At 44.0% G+C, this 22209-nt stretch overlaps 1 protein-coding gene across 1 annotated transcript in view; it reads left to right on the top strand.

Moving 5' to 3' along the window:
- Nucleotides 1-1037: 1037 nt before the first annotated feature.
- Nucleotides 1038-22209, top strand: part of PLD5 (phospholipase D family member 5) — a 371133-nt gene continuing 349961 nt past the window's right edge. Inside the window, exon 1 of the mRNA XM_063082894.1 lies at nucleotides 1038-1226. Within this exon, the coding sequence (XP_062938964.1) occupies nucleotides 1038-1226 (189 nt within the window). The remainder of the gene's footprint in view (nucleotides 1227-22209) is intronic.

The following is a 22209-nucleotide window of genomic DNA, read 5'->3' as shown; positions in this document are numbered from 1 at the left end:
GGCTGGAGGGAGCTCAGTCCACCCTCTGCGGCGCCCTGCAAAAGCCCGGGGGTGCTTTTCAAGCCTTCATGCACCTGCCAAGGGGGAGGGGGACCCGAGGACCTCTCGACACTAGCTGTCGTGTAGCTTTTCAGGAAAACCAAAAAAAAAAAAAAAAATGTTTCGAGATGCTGACTCCGGTGACAACAACACATAGCGATTTCAGATTCGTTATGAACACGCCACTTTGTTCCCAGTGACCGTCATGCGCAGCTTTTTTAGACCGGTCCCCCCCGCCCCCAAGAGGGAACACCGTGGGGGAGTCAAGGCTGGCCCCGGGGACCTCGGAACAGAGAAAAGCAGCCACCGCAGCGCAGTCTGGCCACATCCCCCTAAGGCGTCCCCGGGTCGCCGTCCCAGATCGGGTGGGCTGCGGCCTCCGGGAGCTTTGCTCAAAGGTGACCGCCGAGGGCTGGGGACGGCCACCCGCCAGCCGGCCTCCGAGCGCCTGTCCCCGGCGCATCCGCGTCGCCGCGCCTCGGCTGAGAGCGGCGTGCACGGCTCCAGCAGCCACCCGTCCTCGTGGCCCTCTCCCGGGGACGGGGACGCGGGCGCCCTGGGCTCCAAAGTCCCCGACGCTGGGACAAGCGGGATCCCGAGGTGAGAAGTTGATGAACTTTCAGAGCGAGTCAGGGCGGGGACAGGGGTGGGGGTGGCGAAGGGCGGAGCTGGTTCCCGGAGTGTCCCCTCCCGAGCCGACCCCGCGCGCAGCCCGCCGGAGGGAGGAAGCGCGGGGACGACGCTGGCGTCCCCACCGGCCTGTCGGCTTCCCGGTGACAACGGGGCTCGGGCTCGGCGCGGCCCCTCCCCCCGCACCCCACCCGCGCCGCCGCCGCCGTCGCGCGCCCCGGGGACCGCCCCGGGTCCCAGTCGGTGCCGCCGGGAGCCGACGAGCCGGAGCGCCCGCCCCTCCCGGCCGCCCGGCCACGCGCCGCCCGCGCCCGCTGGCGGCTTCTCCAGTCCGGGTCGGGCGCCGGGCCCCGCCTGGTCATGTCACCATGGACGTCCGGCAGCACGAGTGGCTCTCCGCCTCCCCCCACGAGGGCTTCGAGCAGATGAGGCTCAAAAGCCGCCCCAGGGAGCCGGCGCCGAGCCTGGCCCGCGCGGGCGCGAACTTCTACAGCAGCGTCAAGCAGCAGGACTACAGCGCCAGCGTCTGGCTCCGCAGGAAGGACAAGCTGGAGCACGTAAGGCCGGCCGGCTGGCGGGGGCACCTGCCGCACGCACCCGCCGAGCGCGCGGGGACCGGGGACCGGGGGGCCGGGGGCCGGGGGCTGGGGTCCCCCCTCCTGCGGGGCACGGGAGGTCCCCTTCCCCGCGCCGCCGGTCCCCCTGCACACCCCGATCTCCCCCGGGCTTCTCGCCGTGGGGTTCACGGGCACGGGGTTCTGGGGGGGGCGGGGCGGTGCTTAGGAAGCCGGACGTGCAAGTGGCACAAGCGTGGCTCCGAGGCCCCCGGCGTTGCACGGTCGCGGGCGTTAGGAGGGCCTTTGCCCAGGTCTTTGGAGCTCGGTTGCTAAGTCCAGAAACTAACAAATTACCCAATGCGTGAAGTTGTCGCCACGGGGGACCCAACCCCTGAGCCCGCTGACAGGCCATAAGAGTTTTCTGCAGAGTGTCCGCTGGGATGAGCGTTGCAACGAGACAGACGAAGGGACAGCGAGCGGGTCGCCCTGGTCCCTGGAGACCCGCCGCCGTGACCCGGGGCCGGGCCGGGACCTCCACCCCAGCGCGGGCTTCGCGCCAAACCTCATTGGCTTTGGCGTTGAGCCCCCTAAGGCTAGCCGTTCTGGAAGGCAAAAGTCCCTTTGAGAAGGCGTTTCGTGGACCTAGAGTTTCAAATCTGATCTATCAGCATCTTCTTAAACCGAATAGTAAAAAGAAACTAAGAGGATGATCTCAAGAGTGCAGCACCGCTAGCTGGGAAGATGCCCTTTCTGCCCGCGGTGCTGCAGAATCAATCCAAACCGAGTCTGTGAGTGCCATGGGGAGGTTTCCTTGTATTGGGGCCACGAGGCCAGTAATGATAAAGAACTTGTGGAACTCGCACCTCTCCAAGCGCTGCGCCTATCTCAGTCCCCTCTGTCCCCCAAGCGCTTCTCCTGGGATTTGCAGCACCAACGGGCCCCCCTGGGAGGAAGCGTGCAAAGGGGTATTTGTCTATTACAATCCGAAAGGAAGGTCTGTGCCTTTTTTCTGAGGGTCTGATTAAGTCACTGAAAACTCTAAAGCTTTGCTTTGGGTAACAGGCTCTGCCTTGTGCATAGAGAGCCATTTGCTAATGTCAAAAGAAAGCCTCATCCTTAAGACTGTGGAAGTAACTGAAGGAGCTTTCTAGAATGGCAACTTGTTTGAAAGGCAACGGTATCCATTTAGAAATGCAAGCTCTAGAATTAGTTTAAAGGGGGCCAATTAACGTCTTCATGTAATTTGGCTTTTGATGTTGATTTTAGTATTAGGGAAAATGGTCTAGCCTTAGAATGGTGATCAAACATAGATGTTCATTTTCGTTTCACTCTGAATGTGTGTTCATTTACGGCTTGTGCTTTTAGCTGATCTATTTCCTTTAGTCTCTTACTGAAAATCAATACTGAAACCTTCTGTGATTACGTCTTCTTGAGTCACAGATGCTGCACGCAATATGCTTCACTGCTGTCTCACTTTTAGATTATCATTGGAAGTATCAGGTCATACCTTCTGGGCCATGGCAGGCTGTCCTTTCTACTTGAGTATAGGACGCTCAGCCTCTCCTGAGGCTTAGAGACCAGGTAAAGGAAGATTTGGTTGGTCGAAGGCATGTGGCCATCTATGCTTCCATTGCATTCATTTAAAAAAATAAAAAAATCAATCACCTCATTTGCTGTTTAAATCATTATAAGGTGCTTTGCTTCTCAACTGTATTTCATGAGAGATGTGTATTCTGTTCTGATGTTTTCCTCTGCACCCACTCTCAATTAGAAAGGGGACTTTACTTCAAATAATTTTTTTTTGTGATATTCTCTTGCTCCTTTGAAACATCCACGAATGTTTTTAATGAGTTAATATTTATGAAAGTACTATGAAAAATGTAAATTAGTATGAAAATGTAAATTTTGTTTGAATTAGAGCACTGGATATTTATAGTATAAATCATATTGCAGACATGGTGATGTTTCGGGTAGCTTAATATTAATTTCTAATGCAGTATTTGAGATTTTAAAATTCATAACAAATGTAACCTGGTATATCATGGTATATCAGAACATTCACAATGTTCTGAACAGATGTGGTACCTTCTGATTCAGATGTCGCAGGGATTAGGATGAGTGCATCATTTGAAATTCAAAGGTGATGTATGATAGTTTAAAGAACACCCTTCTGATCTGTCTAATCAAATGGATGGCCACTGTTTTTATTTTGTTAAAAAAGTGAATTAATAATTATGATGGAAATTATATGCCTGAAAACAGCCTATTCAGTTACTTTGCAGGTGCTTTAAAAGCCAAACTAAGTATTCAGGCAATAAATAAGTTATAACTTCAAATGACATACTATTCAGTCATCACAATAATGGAATTCCCTGAAATGAAATGTGGCTGTGTGTGGACTCTGTCCAGACTTCAGAGGGATGGCTTAATCTGAAAGTCAATAATACGATGTAAAGTGACACCTAGAGAATATATTTGCACCCACTTTGCTAAAAGTGAGAATACTTTCTCTCTCCTTTTCTGGCTTAAAGGCTACTGGACTGATCCCCAGGTTGGGTGGAAGGAAAGTGATGTGAATTGGTTGAGGATTGGAATACTTTCTATCAGTCTTTAAATTTGATTCTTACCTTTGGTTGGTCGATACTTAAAATGAACACCTATTAAGAAATAAATGTATGTAGGGAATCCTTCCACTTCTAAACCATGATAGAAGCTACAAGGAAGTCGTGTTTTGTACCATGAATCCTGGACTTTGAACTCCACTTGGAAATTTTAAGAAAAAGTAAAATTTCTGGCCACACAGAATGTTGTCGTTATTAGCTGCAAATAATGCTCTTGGTTCTTAGAATCTTTCGCTTCCTGTTCTGCCTCATAATGCTTGTAGCTTCAGAAGGCATTAATTAAGCTTAGGAAACAATGGAGATCTTATTCTCTGTAGGATCTGATATTTACTTTAGATATAATGTAAAAAAAAGTGAGGGATTTTGGTCTAGCAAAGCAGGAGGAGCAAGGGACCAGTCCTTTGGCCCCCTGATCCACCCTGCTCTCTCAGTCCTTCCTGGGGCTGGGTCACTTGAGGGTAGTCATTTAACAGGATTTGACTGTCCCAGAGGACGGCATGACATTAAGTTGGTGTCCTTTGGTGCTGTACACACTTTTTGAGCTTTTGTTTTAAAGCAGAGATGCAGAGGTTGCTTGGTTGCCTGGTTTTACACCAGTGGTATGTGCAGAGGTTTCCTGGTGCTATTTACAGAGATGGGAATGCCTTATTTTCTCTTCTACTTGTTCAACTGTCTCTTAGTTAGACAGACCTGGGTTTAGACTTTGACTCTATTTCTTATTAACTCTGTGACCTTAGGCAAAGGGCTCGTGGTCACCAAGATGCACATTTGCATTCCTCTTCAGAGAAGTTGCAGGTTTGCAGTGATTGTTAAACAGGACAATCCGTGTCTGCACTGCAGGAACAAATCGTCACCAATGTCAGTGGAAAATACCAAAAGTGTATTTTCCCATCACACTTCTCATCCATACTAGTTGGCCAGGACTGTCCTCTTTTATTTCTCTGCCTGATGGAAGCCCCATCCTGTGCTTGTTTTCGGGACTGCCAGGGCAGTGGAGGGAAGTCAGTGCATCCCACAGTGATTCTCAGTGCTTCCACCCAGAAGTGATACATCCAATCCATATGGCACATGCTGATTGGTCAAAGAAAGATTCACGGCCAAGGCTCACTTCACAGGAGCTGGGGAAGCGGGGTCCAACCAAGACCCAGAAGGACAAGGAAAGGCAGCACCACGCCTGGCCCTTGTTAGTGTTACCACAGCACGTAATGCACTTGGTGCAGGGTTGGCCTGTATTAAATGATCAGCACATTGTACCCGTAGGTGTCATTGCTTCTCAGGTGCTGCCTGACTCTCCGGCCCAGCCCTCCCACTCCACCCAGAGAACTTCCAAGCTTCACATTTGAGATCAGCCTGCTTGCATTATACTCTGGACCCCAGCAAAGCCAGCTCACTGACCTGGACCTGGTACACTGTCTCTTTGCTGGCTTCCAGTCCGTCCTCTGGGGGCCTCACTCTTCCTGCTGGTGACCCTGGCTTGCTCCCTGCTTGGCCATTCTGAGACCAACTCTCCTGGTTCTCACTCTCTGCTGTGCCCTGCTTGTGTTGGTGGAACTAAGTCAGGCAGTATTTCATTTCTCTGCAAGGTGGCTCAGAAGCCTATTTAAAATTGATAGAGAAAGTAGAAGAGAGAATTGGCAAAGAGTAAAAGACAGAATCCTTAATGTTTATACTTGTAGTAAGCCATAGTATCTTAGTTTAGTAAGTGCCTCACAGTTAAAAAAAGATTGTCTCCTCCAAGTGTGAATTTGCACCTACAAATAGAGTTTATGTTACCAGTGAATAGTAAATAAATGCCAAGCGCATACTTGTCTTCTGGAATAAGTTTGAGCAAAGAATAAGCAGATTGAAGCAAACTCGGTCACAGTGGTCTAGGCTCACTTATGTAATGTCATTTATGTCCCACCGAGCAGATTCTTGACAGTATTAAACCCCACAGAGCAGATCAGTAAAGCACCAAAAGACCAAGTTCAACCCAAGGGAGTGAATCTTTAAAATGTTCCATTAAAAATCAATCAAACAAATGCAAAATCTGGCAAATGCTTAAGAGCATTAACATTTACTAGGATTATTTCCTGTGATTCTAGATAAACAGAACAAACTCTAGGGTAATGCAGGATTCTCTGCCTCTCTAACTCATTAGTCAAGAACGCAAAGTTTAGATGTCTTGTGAGTATCTTCTAATGGGTCTCAGTGTAGCATCCATTACTGGACTTGTCACTATTACAGTTGACATATATTTACCTATTAATGGACTTCTCTCACTGGGGATTGACATTGCAGTTTGTTTTGAAGAATCTTTCTTTGGTTTCTTTAAGCTCTGTTGTGTGTGGCTTATCACCTTGTTTTCACATAATCATAGTCTGTGACATGTCATATTTAATATATTAATTTGAGAATCTGAAGATTATTGAACTTAAGATTTCTTTTTCTTCTCTTTTCCCATATAATGGCCACATACCAATTTCTGGCTAGTTTCTCTGAAAGTTTTTACTTCTCTTTACAGACTTCTGTATCTATCTCAGGTTTATACCTACATAACAGTGTTTAGCTCTTCTATCTTAGCTCTAAAGATCAAGAAATTTGATGAGTCTTTTGAATTTCTGGGACATGGCAGTAGCTGTAATATGTTATGTCTCATAATGAATTGACTGATAGCACAGTTAGAGATGCAGTCAGTGGCAAGATCACATTGTTTAAATGTTCAAATGTTGCTTAAACTGTATATATCGGGAACACTAAAGTTACTGAGTTGCCTAAAATTCATACCTGCACAGATTATGCTTTGAGAGTTTAGCGTACAAAATAAATGTTGAGGTATAGTTGAAATGTCACACTGTGGTTGTTAAGAAACAGACCTTTCAACCAAAAAAGTACATTTTAATTTTTCTAAGAAACATGGAAAAAAGAACCCAATTTTAAATTTACAAATCTAGGTATTAAAAGGACTTAAATGAAGAATATGGAAAACTTTCTACACTGGAAAATCTCACTGCTGCCTAATATATGACATGGGCCCAAGGTGAACTACCTGCCTGGGTACCATGGCCAGTGGGTCATTAATGTTTCTTTATTCTCCAAAGTAGATAGTAAGCCTTGTGAACATAGTGTTTCTCTGACTTGACCTATTAGAGTGCTCCTGCTAATAATTTGTTGTTCTGACTCAGGTGTAACATAAGGAGTTAAGTTGAGAAGGTGGAACTCATTGAAATAAAAAAGTACCAACCAGCACACTCATCAGTCAACAGATATTTATTGAGAGTGTCTTTTATGTGAAAGACATTGTATTAGGAGCCTATAAAGACTTTAATTCAACAAGCATTTTTTGGGTATATAGTGTGTTCCAAACAGTGGAGAATATACAAAGACTACAGCAGGCTCCTTTACCTCAAGATGTTTACAGTTCTATAAATACAGCTGTAATATGATTACAGTGTTTTATGAATAATACATAAAAATGCAAAATAGTATAAGGACACTGCCTTCAAAGGACTCATGTTTAGACAAGGATAAAGCACGATGAATACTGTAATATATGATGATAATGTATCAGAACAAAGTTGAATTGATTTCAGTAATACAAAGTTGGTATGAAATTTGAAAATCAACTAATGCAATTTATCACAGCAACAGAATAAAAGAGTAAACCCATGAGATTATCTCAATAGATGAAGAAAAAGCATTTGATGAAATTCTATGCCTATGTATGATAAAATTGTCAACCAACTAGAAACAGAAGCAACTTTTTATCATCCTGATAAAAGTTTTCTTTAAAAAGAATCACAGTTCATGGTGAAATATTGCAAAATTATCTATCCAGATTGTGAATGAGATAGAGATGCCCACTGTCATGACTCCTATTTAGCATTGTACAAGAAGTCATACACAATGCAATAAGGCAGGAAAAAGAAATAAAAAATACAGGAATTGAAAAGAAAGTAAAGAAATTGTCATTATTATCAATGATATGATTGTGTACGTTTGAAAATTCAAATGAAACCATGCATTTACTTAATAAATAAGTAATGTCACTGGATTTATCAGGGCCACTGGATACAAAATCAATGTGCAAAGATAAACAGGTAAAGCAATTGCAAAATAAAGCAAAATCATTACCATTTACATTAGCATAAAAATATCAAACAGGAATAAATATAATAAAACCTATTTTACATTCTCCCCCAGATTGATCCATAGAATAGATGCAATTCCAGTTAAAATCTCTACATGTCTGCGATTGTGTGTGTCTGTATTAAAAAATGATTCTAAAATTTGTATGGAAATGCAAAGGTCCAAGAATAGCCAGTACAATCTTGAAGAAGAACAAACTTAGAATACTGCTTCCAATAATCAAAACTTATTATTAAGCTATATTAGTTAAAGCGGTGTGGTACTGGTGCAAGGATTAAAAAACAGATCAATTGACAGACTAAAGAGTGCAGAAACAGTCCTATGCATATGTAGGAACTTGATTTATGACAAAAGTGTCACTGAAGTGCAGTGGGAAAGAGATGGACATTTCAAAAAAGGTGCTGGATCAGTTGTACAATTATGTTAAAAAATGAATCAATCTCTCTTTTACAGCATCCTCAAAAATCAATTTAATGGAGCTGTAAACCCAAATTAGGAAGTGAAACAATCATGTTTCTAGAAAATAATCTAATAAAAAATCATCAATTTGGGCTAGGAAAAAATTCTTAAGCAAGTTTTAATCACCCCAATTTATTAAGGCTAATAAACTGTACTATGTTAAAGCTAACTACTTTTGTCTATAAAAGATTCTATTAAGAGGGTGAAAGGTAAGTCACAAAGTAGAAGCATATATTTATACACACAGTCTGACAAAGGTTTTTATCCACAATATGTAAAGAGTAACTACAAATCAATAAGAAAAACACAGACATCCCAACAGAGAAGTGTGCAAGACACTTGAACAGGAACTTCACAAAAGAGAATGTCCACATGGCCGTTAAATGCATGGAAAGGTACACAATGTCATCACTTAACAAAATCATGCACCGTTATGCAGCCACCAGAATGGCTGAAATTAAAGTGATTGATAGTTACCACAGTGTTAATAAAGATGAGGAATAGCATTAGCTCTCATAACTTCTGGCAGGACTGTAATTCATAGAGCCACTTTGGAAAACTGTTTGCAGTATCAACTAAATTCACCACACGTGTATCTATGACCCAGCAATTTAAATTCTCTCTTTCTCTCTCTCTCTCTCTCTCTCTCTCTCTCTCTCTCTCTCTCTCTCTCTCTATATATATATATATATATATATATATATATATGTATATATATATATCAAACAAATATGTGCTCATGTTAACCAAAGACATGCACACAAAAGTTTAATGAAGTATTATTTTAGTAGTCCCCAACAGCATGAACCCCTAATATCTAAACATGGTTAAATGGATAGTATATTGTAATTTAATCATATGATGTCATATATTAAACAGTGAAAAGAGATTATACATGAGGATACTTCAAAAAGTTCGTGGAAAAATACAATTAAAAGATAATATGAATCTTTCCATGAAATTTTTGAAGCACCCTTATATGTAGCTATTGCATATGTATGCAAAAACGTGGATGACTCTTTCAGATGTGGAAATGGGTGAAAGAAGACAGACATCGATGGTATGATTCCACTTATGTAAAAAAAAAAAAAAAAAAAAAACAGGAAAAGCTAAATTGTGGAGAGAGAACTCAGAATTAGTGATTACCTTTGAGGGTAAAATGGGTGTGAGGGAGGCTTCTGGGGAGCCTGTAGTGTTACAATTCCTTTTTTAGGTGGTGGTTATAAAGTAAGCATTTACAGAGTTATACACTGAAGATGTGCTCACTTACTTTGTGTATGTCACCTTTCCACGACTGTTTGCAAAAAATAAATAAAATGTACGCAGTGTCCTTCGCCTTACTTACTTCTGATCTCTGGCTGTATCTGCTCAGACTCTATATCTCTCATCCTACTCTCTCTAACCCATACGTCTCAGGCCATGATGCCCTCTGTCACTGTTATCTCCTTATGGGGGACTCTTGCTTGTCACTTTCTCTGGCATGGTTTCCTGGGTCCTTTCCTCTCCTCACTGCTCCATCTGCTTTGGGCAATCTTCCATGTCATCCCATCTTGCACATTACTAATTGAATTCTAATTGAATGTTGATTTGCCTTCCCTACTAGACTCTTTAATTAATTAATTCTTATTAATTTAATTATTTCTCATTGAGCTCCCTCCAGGAGCTCTGGGGGAAATTATTTAGTGAACCATGACCTCCTTGGTTCAGAGACCTTAAATGCTTCCTTGTCCAGGGAAGGTGGTCATGGAAGGCTTTACCTTCCATGGGTGATGGGTGTAAGAACCGAGGAAGGAGACTTCTGGTTGTAGGACTGGCCTCAACCAAGATTTTTGAGCAGAATTTGGGCAGCAGAACATCTGTTTGGAACACCAGTGATTTAACAAGGATGACTGCAGGACAGAGTTTGTTTAAGGGAGTGTTGGGTGTAAAACACCCATAATGGTAGATCGGTGGGTTTGAGGACTTTGAAGACATTGGGCTTTGATTTATAAGCAAAGGGGAGATAGTTGAACAGGTACTTTATTTGGGAAATCCAGGTTTAAGAAAATCTTGTGGTATACAGCATTGGGGAACAAGAGCCTAGAATTGGGGAGAGTAGTATGAAGTCTCTTTTAGTGGTTTCTATGGGTTGAATGTCCCCCAAAATTTCATGTCACAGTGTTAGGAGAGTGGGAAATCCGACTACGGTATTTGAAAGGTGGGGCCTTTCAGAGGTGATTGGCTTGTAAGGACTGTGCCCTCGTGAATCAATGAATCCATTCATGGAGTAAAGGGTTGATGGTTTAATGGGTTATCAGGGAGTGGTCCTGATGGCTTCATAGGGAGAGAAAGTGAGCATGTTAACTCTCTTGCTATGCCATTCTCACCTTGTGACTGCCTGGTGGCCATGGGACCCTGTAGAGAATTCCCACTAAGAAGAAGACCCTCACCAGATGTGCCCCCTGGACTGTGGACTTCCCAAGCCTTTAAAACTGTAAGAAATAAATTCCATTTTCTTATTCATTACCTGGCTCCCAGGTATTCTGTTATAAGCAACAGAAAATGGACTAATATAGTGGTCTGTATGGGAATTGCCAAGGAAGTGACAAGAAGGTGGTAGAGTAGGAAAAATGAGGAGACAGAAATGCAAGCAGTATTGTGAAGTAAGAGTTCATTGGACTTAGTGCTGGGTTGCACGTGGAGTCTGAGCAAGCTGATCTATTCAGCATTGAGTGCCAGGAATGTGCCAGAAAGTGTGACTGGCATGATGGCTCCAAGAATGAATAGGGAAAATTCCAAAAACTCCTTGAAAGTTGGAATTCTGCCCTATTCGCCTTTGCATCTTGGACTCAAGCCATTGCTGTTGTCTTGATATGTATGACCAATGTTAATATAATCACAATTAACAAACATTCCAGTACCTGCTGTCCACAGGGAACTGAGCTTCAGGCTTTGGAATATTCAGATGTATATGATTGGCCCTTTGACCTTCAGGACTCAACTGAAGCCTCGTTGGGTGTCCCTGTTATGTCATCCCATAACATTATGGGCAGGCATCTATTATAGCACTTAACACACTATTTTTTTAATTGCCAGATTAATTGCCTATATTCTGCCCTCAATGGAAAGTTTGGGGACAGCAGCAGTGTCTTATTTATAACAATGTACTATTAATGCCTAGCACAGTGCCTGGTAGACTGCCAACACCGATTAGCTTAACTATTGAAACTCATTAGGCAACCACATGGTGAGAATGGCATGAATGTGTGCCTAGGGAGGGAGGACTTATATACATGCATGCAAGAAAAAGGTGACATATGCTGCTTACCAGATAAATACTGCAGAGGTTAAATGCAGCAACAATTCAGTGGAAAGGAACATCAGAAGGGCCATGTGAAACTCCCAAAAAAGCATGCACAGGGTTATAATTAAATGTCAGATGGAGAAGGTAATAGACAAGGTCGCATCCAAACCATCCTGCAGGTTGAGATTCCATCAATTTTCTGTTAAGACTGGGGAAACAGAGGTTGTAAAGCCACTTTAGTGACCTATTCTACTATCCAAAGTTCATGTTTACAGTGTACTATTTTTTTGGTTTCAATCTCTATATACCGCAGTTTTAATTAGTTATAAGAGAACATTAACTTTTTTATTTTCCATGAGCACTGTGGTCTGACTTGTCGCCCTGCCTTAATTTGCTGGCTTATTATTGAGCTCCTGCCCTGCTCTGGCTGAGTAACTTGATCAGAGACTGCAAGACACTCTGCAGCAGAAAATGTGTCAAAACTGCCAAAACCCCCTGAAAGACCTGCCAGTCTTGATCATTAAGAATCTATTACTATGACTTCCTAACTCGACTGTTTTCAAACTTTTCATTCCCTAAAATCTTTAGTCCATAACATGTGCACACATTGCTTAAAACCTGTCCGGTAAGATTTGTAATACATCTTTTTTTAAAAAAGTAAACTTTTATTTCAGAGTAACTTTAGATTTACAGCAAAGTTGCAAAAGTACTATAAGCATTTCTTGTATGCCCTTCAACCAATTCTAGTTTCCCCCAATGCTAACATCTCAACTCCAGATTTGTTCAAGTTTCACTAGTTTTTAAATTAATGCCCTTTTTGGGCCCCAGGATTTCATCCAAGAGACCACATTGCATTTAGTTGTCATGTGTCCTTAGTCACCTCTGGTCTGTGACAGTTTTTCAGGCTTTCCTCATTTTTCATGACCTTGACAATTTTAAGGCATATTGGTAAGGTATTTTGTAGAATGTCCCTCACTTTGGGTTTGTTTGGGGTTTTTTGTTTGTCTGTTTGGTTGGTTGGTTTTTTAAATGATTTTAATCACTGGTGATTTTAATGATTGGGATCGTGGGTTTGGGGCACAGAGGTGAAATTCCCTTCTCATATCTCATCATGGCAAGGTGTACATGCTGTAATAACATGACATATAATAACATGACCTTGACCACTTGGTTAAATTAGCATTTGCCAGGTTTCTCCATGGTAAAATTATTATTTTCTCCTTTCCACGCTCTACTTTGGAGGTGAGTCATTAAATCCCAGGTCCCCATGTTCAACTCCTGGACTGAGGGGTAGCTGCATTTATTATTTGGAATTCTTCTGTAAGGAAGATTTATTTTTTCTCCCGCAATATTTATTTGTTCCAGTCTTTGTTTTTATGAGTAGAACTCCTGGTTATCTATTTTATGTGGTGAGTATAATCCAGTCCTATGTTACTGACTTTATTCCTTAATTTGTTCCTGCTTTGGCCATTGGTAGCTCTTTCAGGTGGGCTGCTGTGCCCTTGAACATGCGGGCATCCCTTTATTTTTTTGAGCACTTCCTTACTTTCTGGTACTGCAAAATGCTCCAGGCTCATCATATTTTTCTTGTCTCTTCTTGGTATGTTCTTAAAAGTGCTTTCTTATAAGTATACTCAACCCCAACTGAGTCTAATCTTAAAAGACTCTAATAGGAGAAATACTTAGTCATTTAATATATCGAGTAAAAGCTCAATCCACATAATTTGATGAAAATAAAACATCCTCATTTGAACTTTTTAAAAACCCCTGAAATATCCTTAAGTATAACCCTGGCCCATAAACTCCCATTCTGATGATAAAAGAAGTCTACTAAGCAAACAATAGAGGATGCTAAGTGATACAGTGACTTTATCCTAATATAGTGTCCACATGCGTATGTGTGCATGCCTCTTTGTGCATGCAAATACTCTCACTCTGTTTTCTGCAACATCAGTGATCTTTTGTCAGAAAGTCAGCTTCTGTGCTTGGGCATGAATAACTTCATTCATATTCCCTGGTTCCCAATTTGGCATTATTTTCCAACTTCTTTGTTCATGCCTAGAGAATCTGGCCTGTGTGTTGGAAAGGGATCTTCCATAGTCGGCCATCAGGGTTTTGTATTTTCAGAGCCAAGACACTATCGCTTGGGATTTCAAATCTCCTTCGAAAATTCACTTGACAACTTTTCAGCACTTGCCCATCATACTAAGAAAGTGTCTCCAAGCAGAACTGAGAAAAGATGGGCAAAAAGAGATGGAAATATGGTGAGATGGGCATCGGGATGCTTGGAAAATGCAAGGCGCACACTGCCTTTGGGTGGGCGCTGCAGGAGGGTGAAAGTGTGAAGAATGCACATTTGACCCTGAAGCCCCCCCACTGTCATTCATCTCAAGATGCTGGTTTTCCTCCGGGTCAGCCTGATTTTCCACTGTGGTCATGCTGCCGAGGAATTCCTGCTTTCTGGGCCTTCTAACTTCCTAGTTACACGATGCATGTAGATCTATTGGGTGCTTATTCATAAGAATATTATATAAACTGAACAATGAAATTAATTACCATTTGGTTGTGGCTTTTTTTCACTCTAGGAAATATCATCAAAATGGCAAGATGGCTCCCTGGGCTTTGTTGAAAGTAGCTTGTGAAAAGGAATATTTTACTATCCCTCTGCCCATTTTCTTTAATGGTAAACAAAAATCAGTTGGGAGGCCATAGGTTCTCTGAGTGTCAAGGAGAAAGAAAGAAAGGCAGATGCTAGGGCTGTGTGGAGCAGATGCAGCTGACCGTGTGATGACGGTCAGTATTGACAGGCATCCACAATGAGCATGTACAGGGAGACATTCAGGAGGCAGGCATTCACCCTCTACAGCTTTTATATAGTTGCCTTTCTTACTTTATGAGGACATTTTTTTCTATTTGGATACATCATTTCACCTGATTTTGTATTGGGTTTAGAATAACTGTCACAGAATTGATATCGAGATTTAGAGAAAGTTGATATGCCTGGGTAAAATGTAAGTGTTCAAGAGAACATATTCAGGCAAAAAGGTTTGCAGATAGAGGGGATAGAGAACGTATTTGCTTTAGTTTAGTTTTTTATCTCTCATCTGTTTTTAAGTGGCAGAAGGATGTGCCTATTGAAGGAGCAGAACATGGTGAAGAGTTTGCTAATGTGGCAACTTAAAGAGTCTCTGGGCTTCTGATTAGGAGTTTCGACTAATATACTTGGTCCTTTTCATTTGGCCACCTAACACATTTTGTGAGAATAAATAAACATTTCTTTAGCTTAGAAACCTGTGGACGCTGGAAAGCTATTGGAGTAGAATTATTGCTCAACACTGAAAAAAAAATGGATTAAAAAGTCTTCATTGATGAGATGACTTAAAAAGAATTGAATGTCTTTCGTGGGCAGAGAATAATAACTCCTATAACTATTCATTAAATTTAATTCTCACTAAAGTAAGTAGGCCAGTACCTAGCCTAGCATCTACTCTGAATATCTTGCTTATTTCCACACTAAAACACAAGATAAGTAAACTATTGAACTGTTATTCATGCTATTAATTCAGAAAGATGCTTCCTTTCTGATATGAGCAGAGTAGATTTCTAGTTACATTTAGAATTGTGTTGTTTTAGCCAACAGACTTGTTTAAAGGAGAAAGGGACTTAATATAATCTTTGCTGGATATAGTTCCAAGATTAGCTGTCCAGTTTGACTAAGATATTAGGTGGGTAGATTTATCCTTGCATTAACATTTATTTCTATAGCTCAGGGTAGACACCAACAAGGTGTAGACACCTATGGGGATTGTGTAATATTTTATTCACTGTCACTATTGCTATAGTAAATAAAAAACCATCATTCCAATGAGGAAGGGTCTTTCTTTTGCAGCAGTTGGGGGCTCCAGCAAAACCATGTTGGGTGGCCACCAAGCATCAGTCACTTCTGCACATTACTCATGATTCAGATTTGTGTATCAAAACTGTGTAAATTACTATATTACACTGAATTTCAGGGTTCCTTGTGAAAAATTTAGACCAACTATGTAAAATCCCTAAATGCCAAGTGCCTGCTGTTCTTACAGCATTTCTAAATCAGAAACAATTTTTTTGTGAGTTTTAAGATTAGTAGTGATCAGGGATCAAAAGAATTTCTAGACATTAGCATTGCTGAATATCATTCTTCTAAGTAGTTTAGCTGGCTGGGGAGAGATAATGAACCCCAGAGGTACACTCTTTTGTCAGAGAAATGGTGCTCTTGCTAAGGGTAGGGCTTGGCTGCCTGGCTTCCTGCTGTGCACAGAGCCCCTGGGGCCACTGAAAGAAAGTGAGCCAAGACACTGGGTACCATTCAAGCTTTATTAAAGGAAAAGAATCTGCTGGGCTGTGCTCAAAGTGGCAGGCAGCCCAGGGATGCCCTCAAAAGGGGGACAGCACCAGATGTGGGGTGGTAGAACTTATATAGGGCACCAAGGGCTGGCTGATACCATCAAGGAGGGGCATTATACTAATGTGGAAACTATATGACCAGGGTGGAGAACTGCGCCCTTGCAGAAGTAAAAGGGTTTCTGTTTAAGTCAGGAGCCTTCTCGTAAAGGGAAGTGGGGAGAGGTTTGGTGCTGGAGTAGGAGACAAGGCTGGTGGCGATTTTGTACTTACTGTGTGCACAGTGGCGCTGGTCACATCCAAGATCCATCATTCCTGCCTTTTAAGTATAAAGAGAAGGGAAAAGGGACGAAGGTCTCATTTTTCTGAAGCTACTTCCTGCTGGAGATGGGTGAAGATATGGAAAAAAAATCAAAGATTTATGTTGGCGGATAAAACAATTAGGTGGCAGGGTATTGGTTTCATGTGGGGAGACTATTCCTCTGGGGGAGGGCCACTGATTCTAAGGGGCTGATATCCTCCTTGCAGGAACAATTCAGTGACCTTCAGTTGGTGAAAGCCTGCATATGTTCCTGCAAGAAATTAGAGAAACGCCAAAAGACACAGGGACCAAAAAGTAGGACGAGTCCCAGCACAGTCAGGGGTCCTAGTGGGCATAAGCCAGGGTATCCAAGGGTTCAAAGACTGGGGCCACCCCCCAGGTGTGTTTGTGTTTTGTAACCTTTTGCATCCATGGTCAATGCTTGCCTTTAAGTGGTTTAAGTTGTTTTGGATCAACCTGGGCTCATTTACATAATAAGAAGAGGCAGGTGCCTTCCTTCTGGGCTGTAAGGAGGTCAAGGGCCTTATGGTTCTGTAAAGTGACTGTCGTGAGTGAGGTGACCTGTCACTGGAGGGAGAAGATGCTGTCTATACTTAGTTCTTCTGAGAGTTTTTGATAGAATTGAAGGGCAGTAGCAGGGCCTGCTATGCCAGTTCCAGTTGCAGGAAGGATCCCTGCCCCAGTTAAAAAGGTACCATTAGTGCCCTACAGGAGCAGGGGCTCTTCCTGAGAGGGGGGTGCCAAAGTTAGTCCCAGTCCTGTCTCCATCTCTCCATCTGTCTGGGCGGTGATGTCAGGGAGGAGCCAAATGAATACACGAGAAATCATGTTAGGGGGCAGGCAACAGGATAACGTAGTTTTACAAAGGAAATATATTCTGATTTTAGGGCGTGGATGAGGAGGGGGTAAGTGAGTGGTAGCGTCTGATGTTAGTGAGGCAGAGTGTGGGCAGGCCCCGCACAATGCTGACAGTCCCCACTGAGGTGACATTAGAGGAAAGTGAAGAGACATTTGTGGAAACATTGCGGGCTGGGACAGATGAGTAGCTCAGGGACCAGTCTGATTTTTTGAGGACTGCATCGTCCCTGCGGACCTGGAACCTCCATGTTCCAGGTAAGGGGGAGCATTGAGATAGGAGGAAAAATAGAGGAAGGACGTGAAGGGTTAGGGAGCCAAAAGAATTTAAAGGGCACATTGCCACAATGAAATTGCTAAGAAGCATCCTACTGATAGGAGGTAAAAGAGTGCCGGGAGAAATCTTCCTATAAGGTTCCAATCTTTTGGAGTAGCTGCTGCCAATCCTGTAGCAAATAAAGGCTAGGGACACAGGGTGGCATATACTTATCATGTCCCATGATGGCAAACCCACAATAGCAGGTCGGGACCAGTCTTGGAGTAAATGTTGTGCAAAGGACATGAAGCGGACCTGCAGGAGTGAGAGGATAATCTCTGGGGGAAAGATCTTCCTTCTTTTGGGATTGGGGGAAGAGTGGGGGCCCTGGAGATTTTCAGTTTTGTGGGTCCTAAAATGGATGAAGTATAAGGTGGTGTTGGGTTGGGGGTTGAGCAGAGGGACCTGTCTGGCTTGGTGTCAACAGATTCTTTGGGTAAAGTCTGAGGTGCTAGTTTTACCAAGGATAAGTGATACCAAGGGGCCTTTCCTAGTACTTTTCCTGCCATGGGGGTGGTGAGAAGTGCTGTATAAGGACCTTCCTAACATGGTGAGAAAGAGGCTCGGGGTGGTGGGGAAAGGGTGAGATAATAGAAGTTTGGCCTGTTCCTGAAGAAGATCCCTAATGAGCAAAAGAGTAGGGAGATACTGTCCTAAAGGTGATGATCTGGAAGGGAGAGGTGTGAGGGTGAAGAGTCTGCTGTACATAAGATCAAAGCGGCTGAGGCCTGTGGGCTTGCAGGGGGCAGCCCATAGGCGATGAGTGACTGGTGGGGAGGCCAAGACGAGGGATGATTTCTGAGGTGAGAGCATGCGTTACTGCTGGAGCATCCTCTGAAGTGCAGGGAAAAGCCTCAACCCAACCTGAAAAGGTATCTACTAAGGTTAGAGGGTAGTGTGTCCTTTTGTGGGGAGGCATGTGAGTAAAGTCAATTTGCCAATCCTGGCCAGGAGTCCATTCTCTGGCCTGGCAGATGGGAAAGGACTGAAGTTGGAGGCCACCTTGATTGGAGCAATGAGTACACAAAGGACAATTTTGAGTGATATTTTTAAGATACTTGGCCATGTGGGGAGAGTAATATAAGGGCTAAAGAAGGCATAGTAGGGGTTCATAGCCTGTATGAACTGAATTATGGAAATCTAGAAGGATTTGCTCAGCTTGTGCGGTAGGGAGGACGCAGCAACCGGCGAGAGTATACCCGTTGTCCTTCCTCTGTGCTCCCAACCGTTGGAGGTGTTGTATTTCTTGGGGTGTGTATTGGGGTAAGGGCATAGGGGCCATGAGAAGGACCTGAGCAGGAGAGGAAGAGTGGGGGCCTGGTGATTGAGCAGCCCGTTTTGCAGTTGGATGTGCCAGCTTGTTTCCCTGGGCTATGGGGCCATTGGAGGTTTGGTGTCCTCAGCAGTGTGTAACCCCAACCTCCTTTGGTAGTTGGGCAGCCTCAAGAAGTATCTTGGTAAGATATCCATTTTTTATGGGCCGTCCTTGAGTGATCACGTATCCTCTCTCCTTCTGTATGGCCACGCAGGACTGTAGGATGTGGTGAGCACACTTAGAGTCAGTGTGTATATCAACTCATTTGTTACTTGCCACAGTGAGAGTGCAGTTGAGGTCAATGAGTTCTGCCTATTGGGAAGGGGTGTTGGGGGGGGCAGCCTCAATAGCTTATGTTAGATTTACAATGGCATAACCTCCCCAGGGGGTGGGCATGGAGGTGGCACTCCCATCTATGAACCATGTATGTTGGGGCCATGTAATGGGATGTGGAAGATGTGTGGAAAGGGGTTGAGAAAGAGGTCTAAAGATTTCATGCAATTGTGTTCTAAGGGTCACGAGTGTTTTGGGATGAGAGTGACTGGTTTTCAAGGGAGGGCAAGGTTTGAAGGAGAACTGGGAATTCTCAATGAAAGTAAGGTGAACAAATTGTAGGTGGGAAGGGGAGAGAATTCACTTGGCCTATGGCTGAGAAGGTCCAAAAGTTAGTTTAGAGCTTTCTTGTGGTATAAGGGTGGCTGCTGCCAAGGCCCATAAACAGGGGGCCCATTCTCGAGCTGTGGTGTCTAGTTGTTTAGAGAGATATGTAACCAGGGAGAAAATATCTCCTGCCTCTTGTCCCAAAACCCCGAGTACCAATCCTTGGGTTTTCGTGATGTATAGGATAAAAGGATGGGATAGATTTGGGAGGGATAGAGCTGGGGCTGCGAGGAGAGTAGCTTTTAATCACTGGAAGGGAGAATGAATGGGTTTTGTGGGATCTAAAGGAGTGGCAGGATTCCCTTTGGCTGCCCATAAAGTGGTTTTGCTAGCACACCAAAGTTAGGAATCCATAGGCAAAGATACCCTGCAAGCCCCAAGAAAGAAAGGATTTTACCCTTTGTGGTAGTAGGGAGTTCAGAAATTAGACTCTTGAACTAAAGGAGAAGAAATTTGGGCCTTGCTGGGGGACACTTGATATCCCCTGGAGGCCAGGAAATTAAGGAGACCAACAGTGTGGGCCTGTGAATCCTCATAGGAGGGGCTGCAAAGGAGGAGGTTGTCCACATATTGTATTAAAGTGCTAGAGGTTGGAGGAAGTTCAGATAAGTCTTGAGCTAAGGCCTGGATGAAGAAGTGGGGTCTGTCCTGAAATCCCTGAGGTAGTACCGTCTAGGTGAGTTGTTGGGAACAGCACGTGTCAGGATCAGTCCTGTATTAAACAGTATGAACCATTAGGCTTTATAACCAGAAGGATGGGTGTATTAAAAGGCGAGTGGGTAGGCCATAGAGATGAGAAGAAAGGAGTTTGTGTATGACAGGTTGTAAGCCTATTAGGTTTTTGTTAGCAATGGGGTATTGTGGGACATCAAGGAACAAAGAAGGGTTCCATAACTTAACAAGGACAGGGGAATGGTGCATAGCAATGGAGGGAGAAGAAGTGTCCCATACTAGGGATTAACCTTGTCCAAGGGGGAGGGGAAGGTGGAAGCCTCAGGGGCCAGGTCTGGGGCAGCCTGTAACAGGAGTATTGTAGCTGGAGTTAAAGTGTTTAGGGTAAGAGTAGCTTTGACTGTGAAAAGAATGTCCCATCCCAGTAAGGGGGCTGGGCGTTGAGGCATTATTAAAAGTTTGTGTGTGAATTGGGTGTGATGTAGGATGCAGAAAAGGGCTTGAGTGATCCGTGGGTGGTATTCTGATCGCATGACCCCTACTATTGTGATAGAGGACAGGGTTTTGGTTCTGCATACTTAGGAAGGGTAGAGTAAATGGCCCCTGTATCAATGACAAAAGAGATAGGCTTACTTGCTATGAGGTGAGTTACACTGGGCTCATGTGTGGTGATCACCATGGGGGCCTAGGGCCCTGGGCATCGCCAGTCTTCCTCCTGGGCAAAGCTGAGAAGCTTTAGTAGGGAAGGCCATGAAGCCAAAGGCTGTGTAGGTTGGGGACTGGGCCACTCCCTCTCTGGTGAGTGGAAGTCAACCCCCTCAGTGACCTGGCTGTTTGCAGTGAGGACAGGGCCTAGGAGGCAGCCTGGGGTTAGAATGGGCCCATGCCAAGTGGCCTGTTGACCACATTTGAAGCTGTTCTTGGGTGGCTTGCTCCTAGAGGCAGCTGGTTTTGGAGTGTGTGAGCCATGGGTGGCATTAGCCAGGAGCTGGTATTTGACCTAATCTCTTTTACAGTTTTTTCTAATATCAGGGGCTGATTGGGTAATGAAATGAGAGTGTAAGAGAGCCATGCCTGCAGGGGAGTTTGGGTCTATACATGTGTATTCATGTAAAGCCTCAGAGAGGTGGACTAGGAACTTGCTGGGATTTTCAGTGGATCCCTGTGTGATTTCTCTAAGCTTGTCATAATTGACTGACTTGTGAGTAGCCTTTTGGAGGCTGTAAATCAAGTGTGTGACCATGCTATCCCAGAGTTCCCAACCCCCATGGCAAGCCTGGTAGTCCCAATTTAGGTCTGTGCAAGGAAAAGCAATGGCTCCCACAGGCCACCTATTATTTTGAGTATGTACCTCGTCTACCTGTTGTGGGCTGCCATCCAGACCTGCTCTCTCTCCTTGGGGGACAAAGTCTTAGTGACGATCAGGAAAATATCATGCCAGGTGAGATCATAAGAGCTGGAGCTGAGGCAGGGTTGTTATGTGATGAGGGGGGAGAAGAGGGGTTGGGTGGCTGAGGGCGAGCATCTTGAGACCAGGTAGAGGGAAGAGAGAGGGAAATGTGGAGGGGCTGGGGAAGTATTTGGAGCATATGGAGGTAGTCCAGGTGGCCAGAATGGTCCAATGGAGTAAAAGATTAATCTGAGTCCAGAAGTGGAGGTTGGGCATGAGCTAGGAGAATTTGAGTCATAGGACAGTTTTGACAGAGAGAAGAATGCGTTCAGAGATAGAAGAAGGCCTGAACATAAAGGGATCTCTACAGCTTTTGCCATTTTGGTGAGTGTCTAAATCCAGTGGCCACTGGGATCCATTGTAACAAGGCGTTTGAGTTTTAATGTCTCCCTGGAGACCGAGAGGTCGTCCAGGAGACAGCCTAGAGGCATAGAGCATGGAGTACAGTAGAAAATGAGACACTTAGGTTTGGATTGTGAGGATCCCATTTAGATGGTGAAAAAGTAAATGGGCAGTCCT

Source organism: Cynocephalus volans, chromosome 18 (genome assembly GCF_027409185.1).
Source record: "Cynocephalus volans isolate mCynVol1 chromosome 18, mCynVol1.pri, whole genome shotgun sequence".
NCBI lineage: Eukaryota > Metazoa > Chordata > Mammalia > Dermoptera > Cynocephalidae > Cynocephalus > Cynocephalus volans.
Note: the sequence above shows the minus strand (reverse complement) of the source record. Positions and strands in the feature narration are given on the sequence as shown.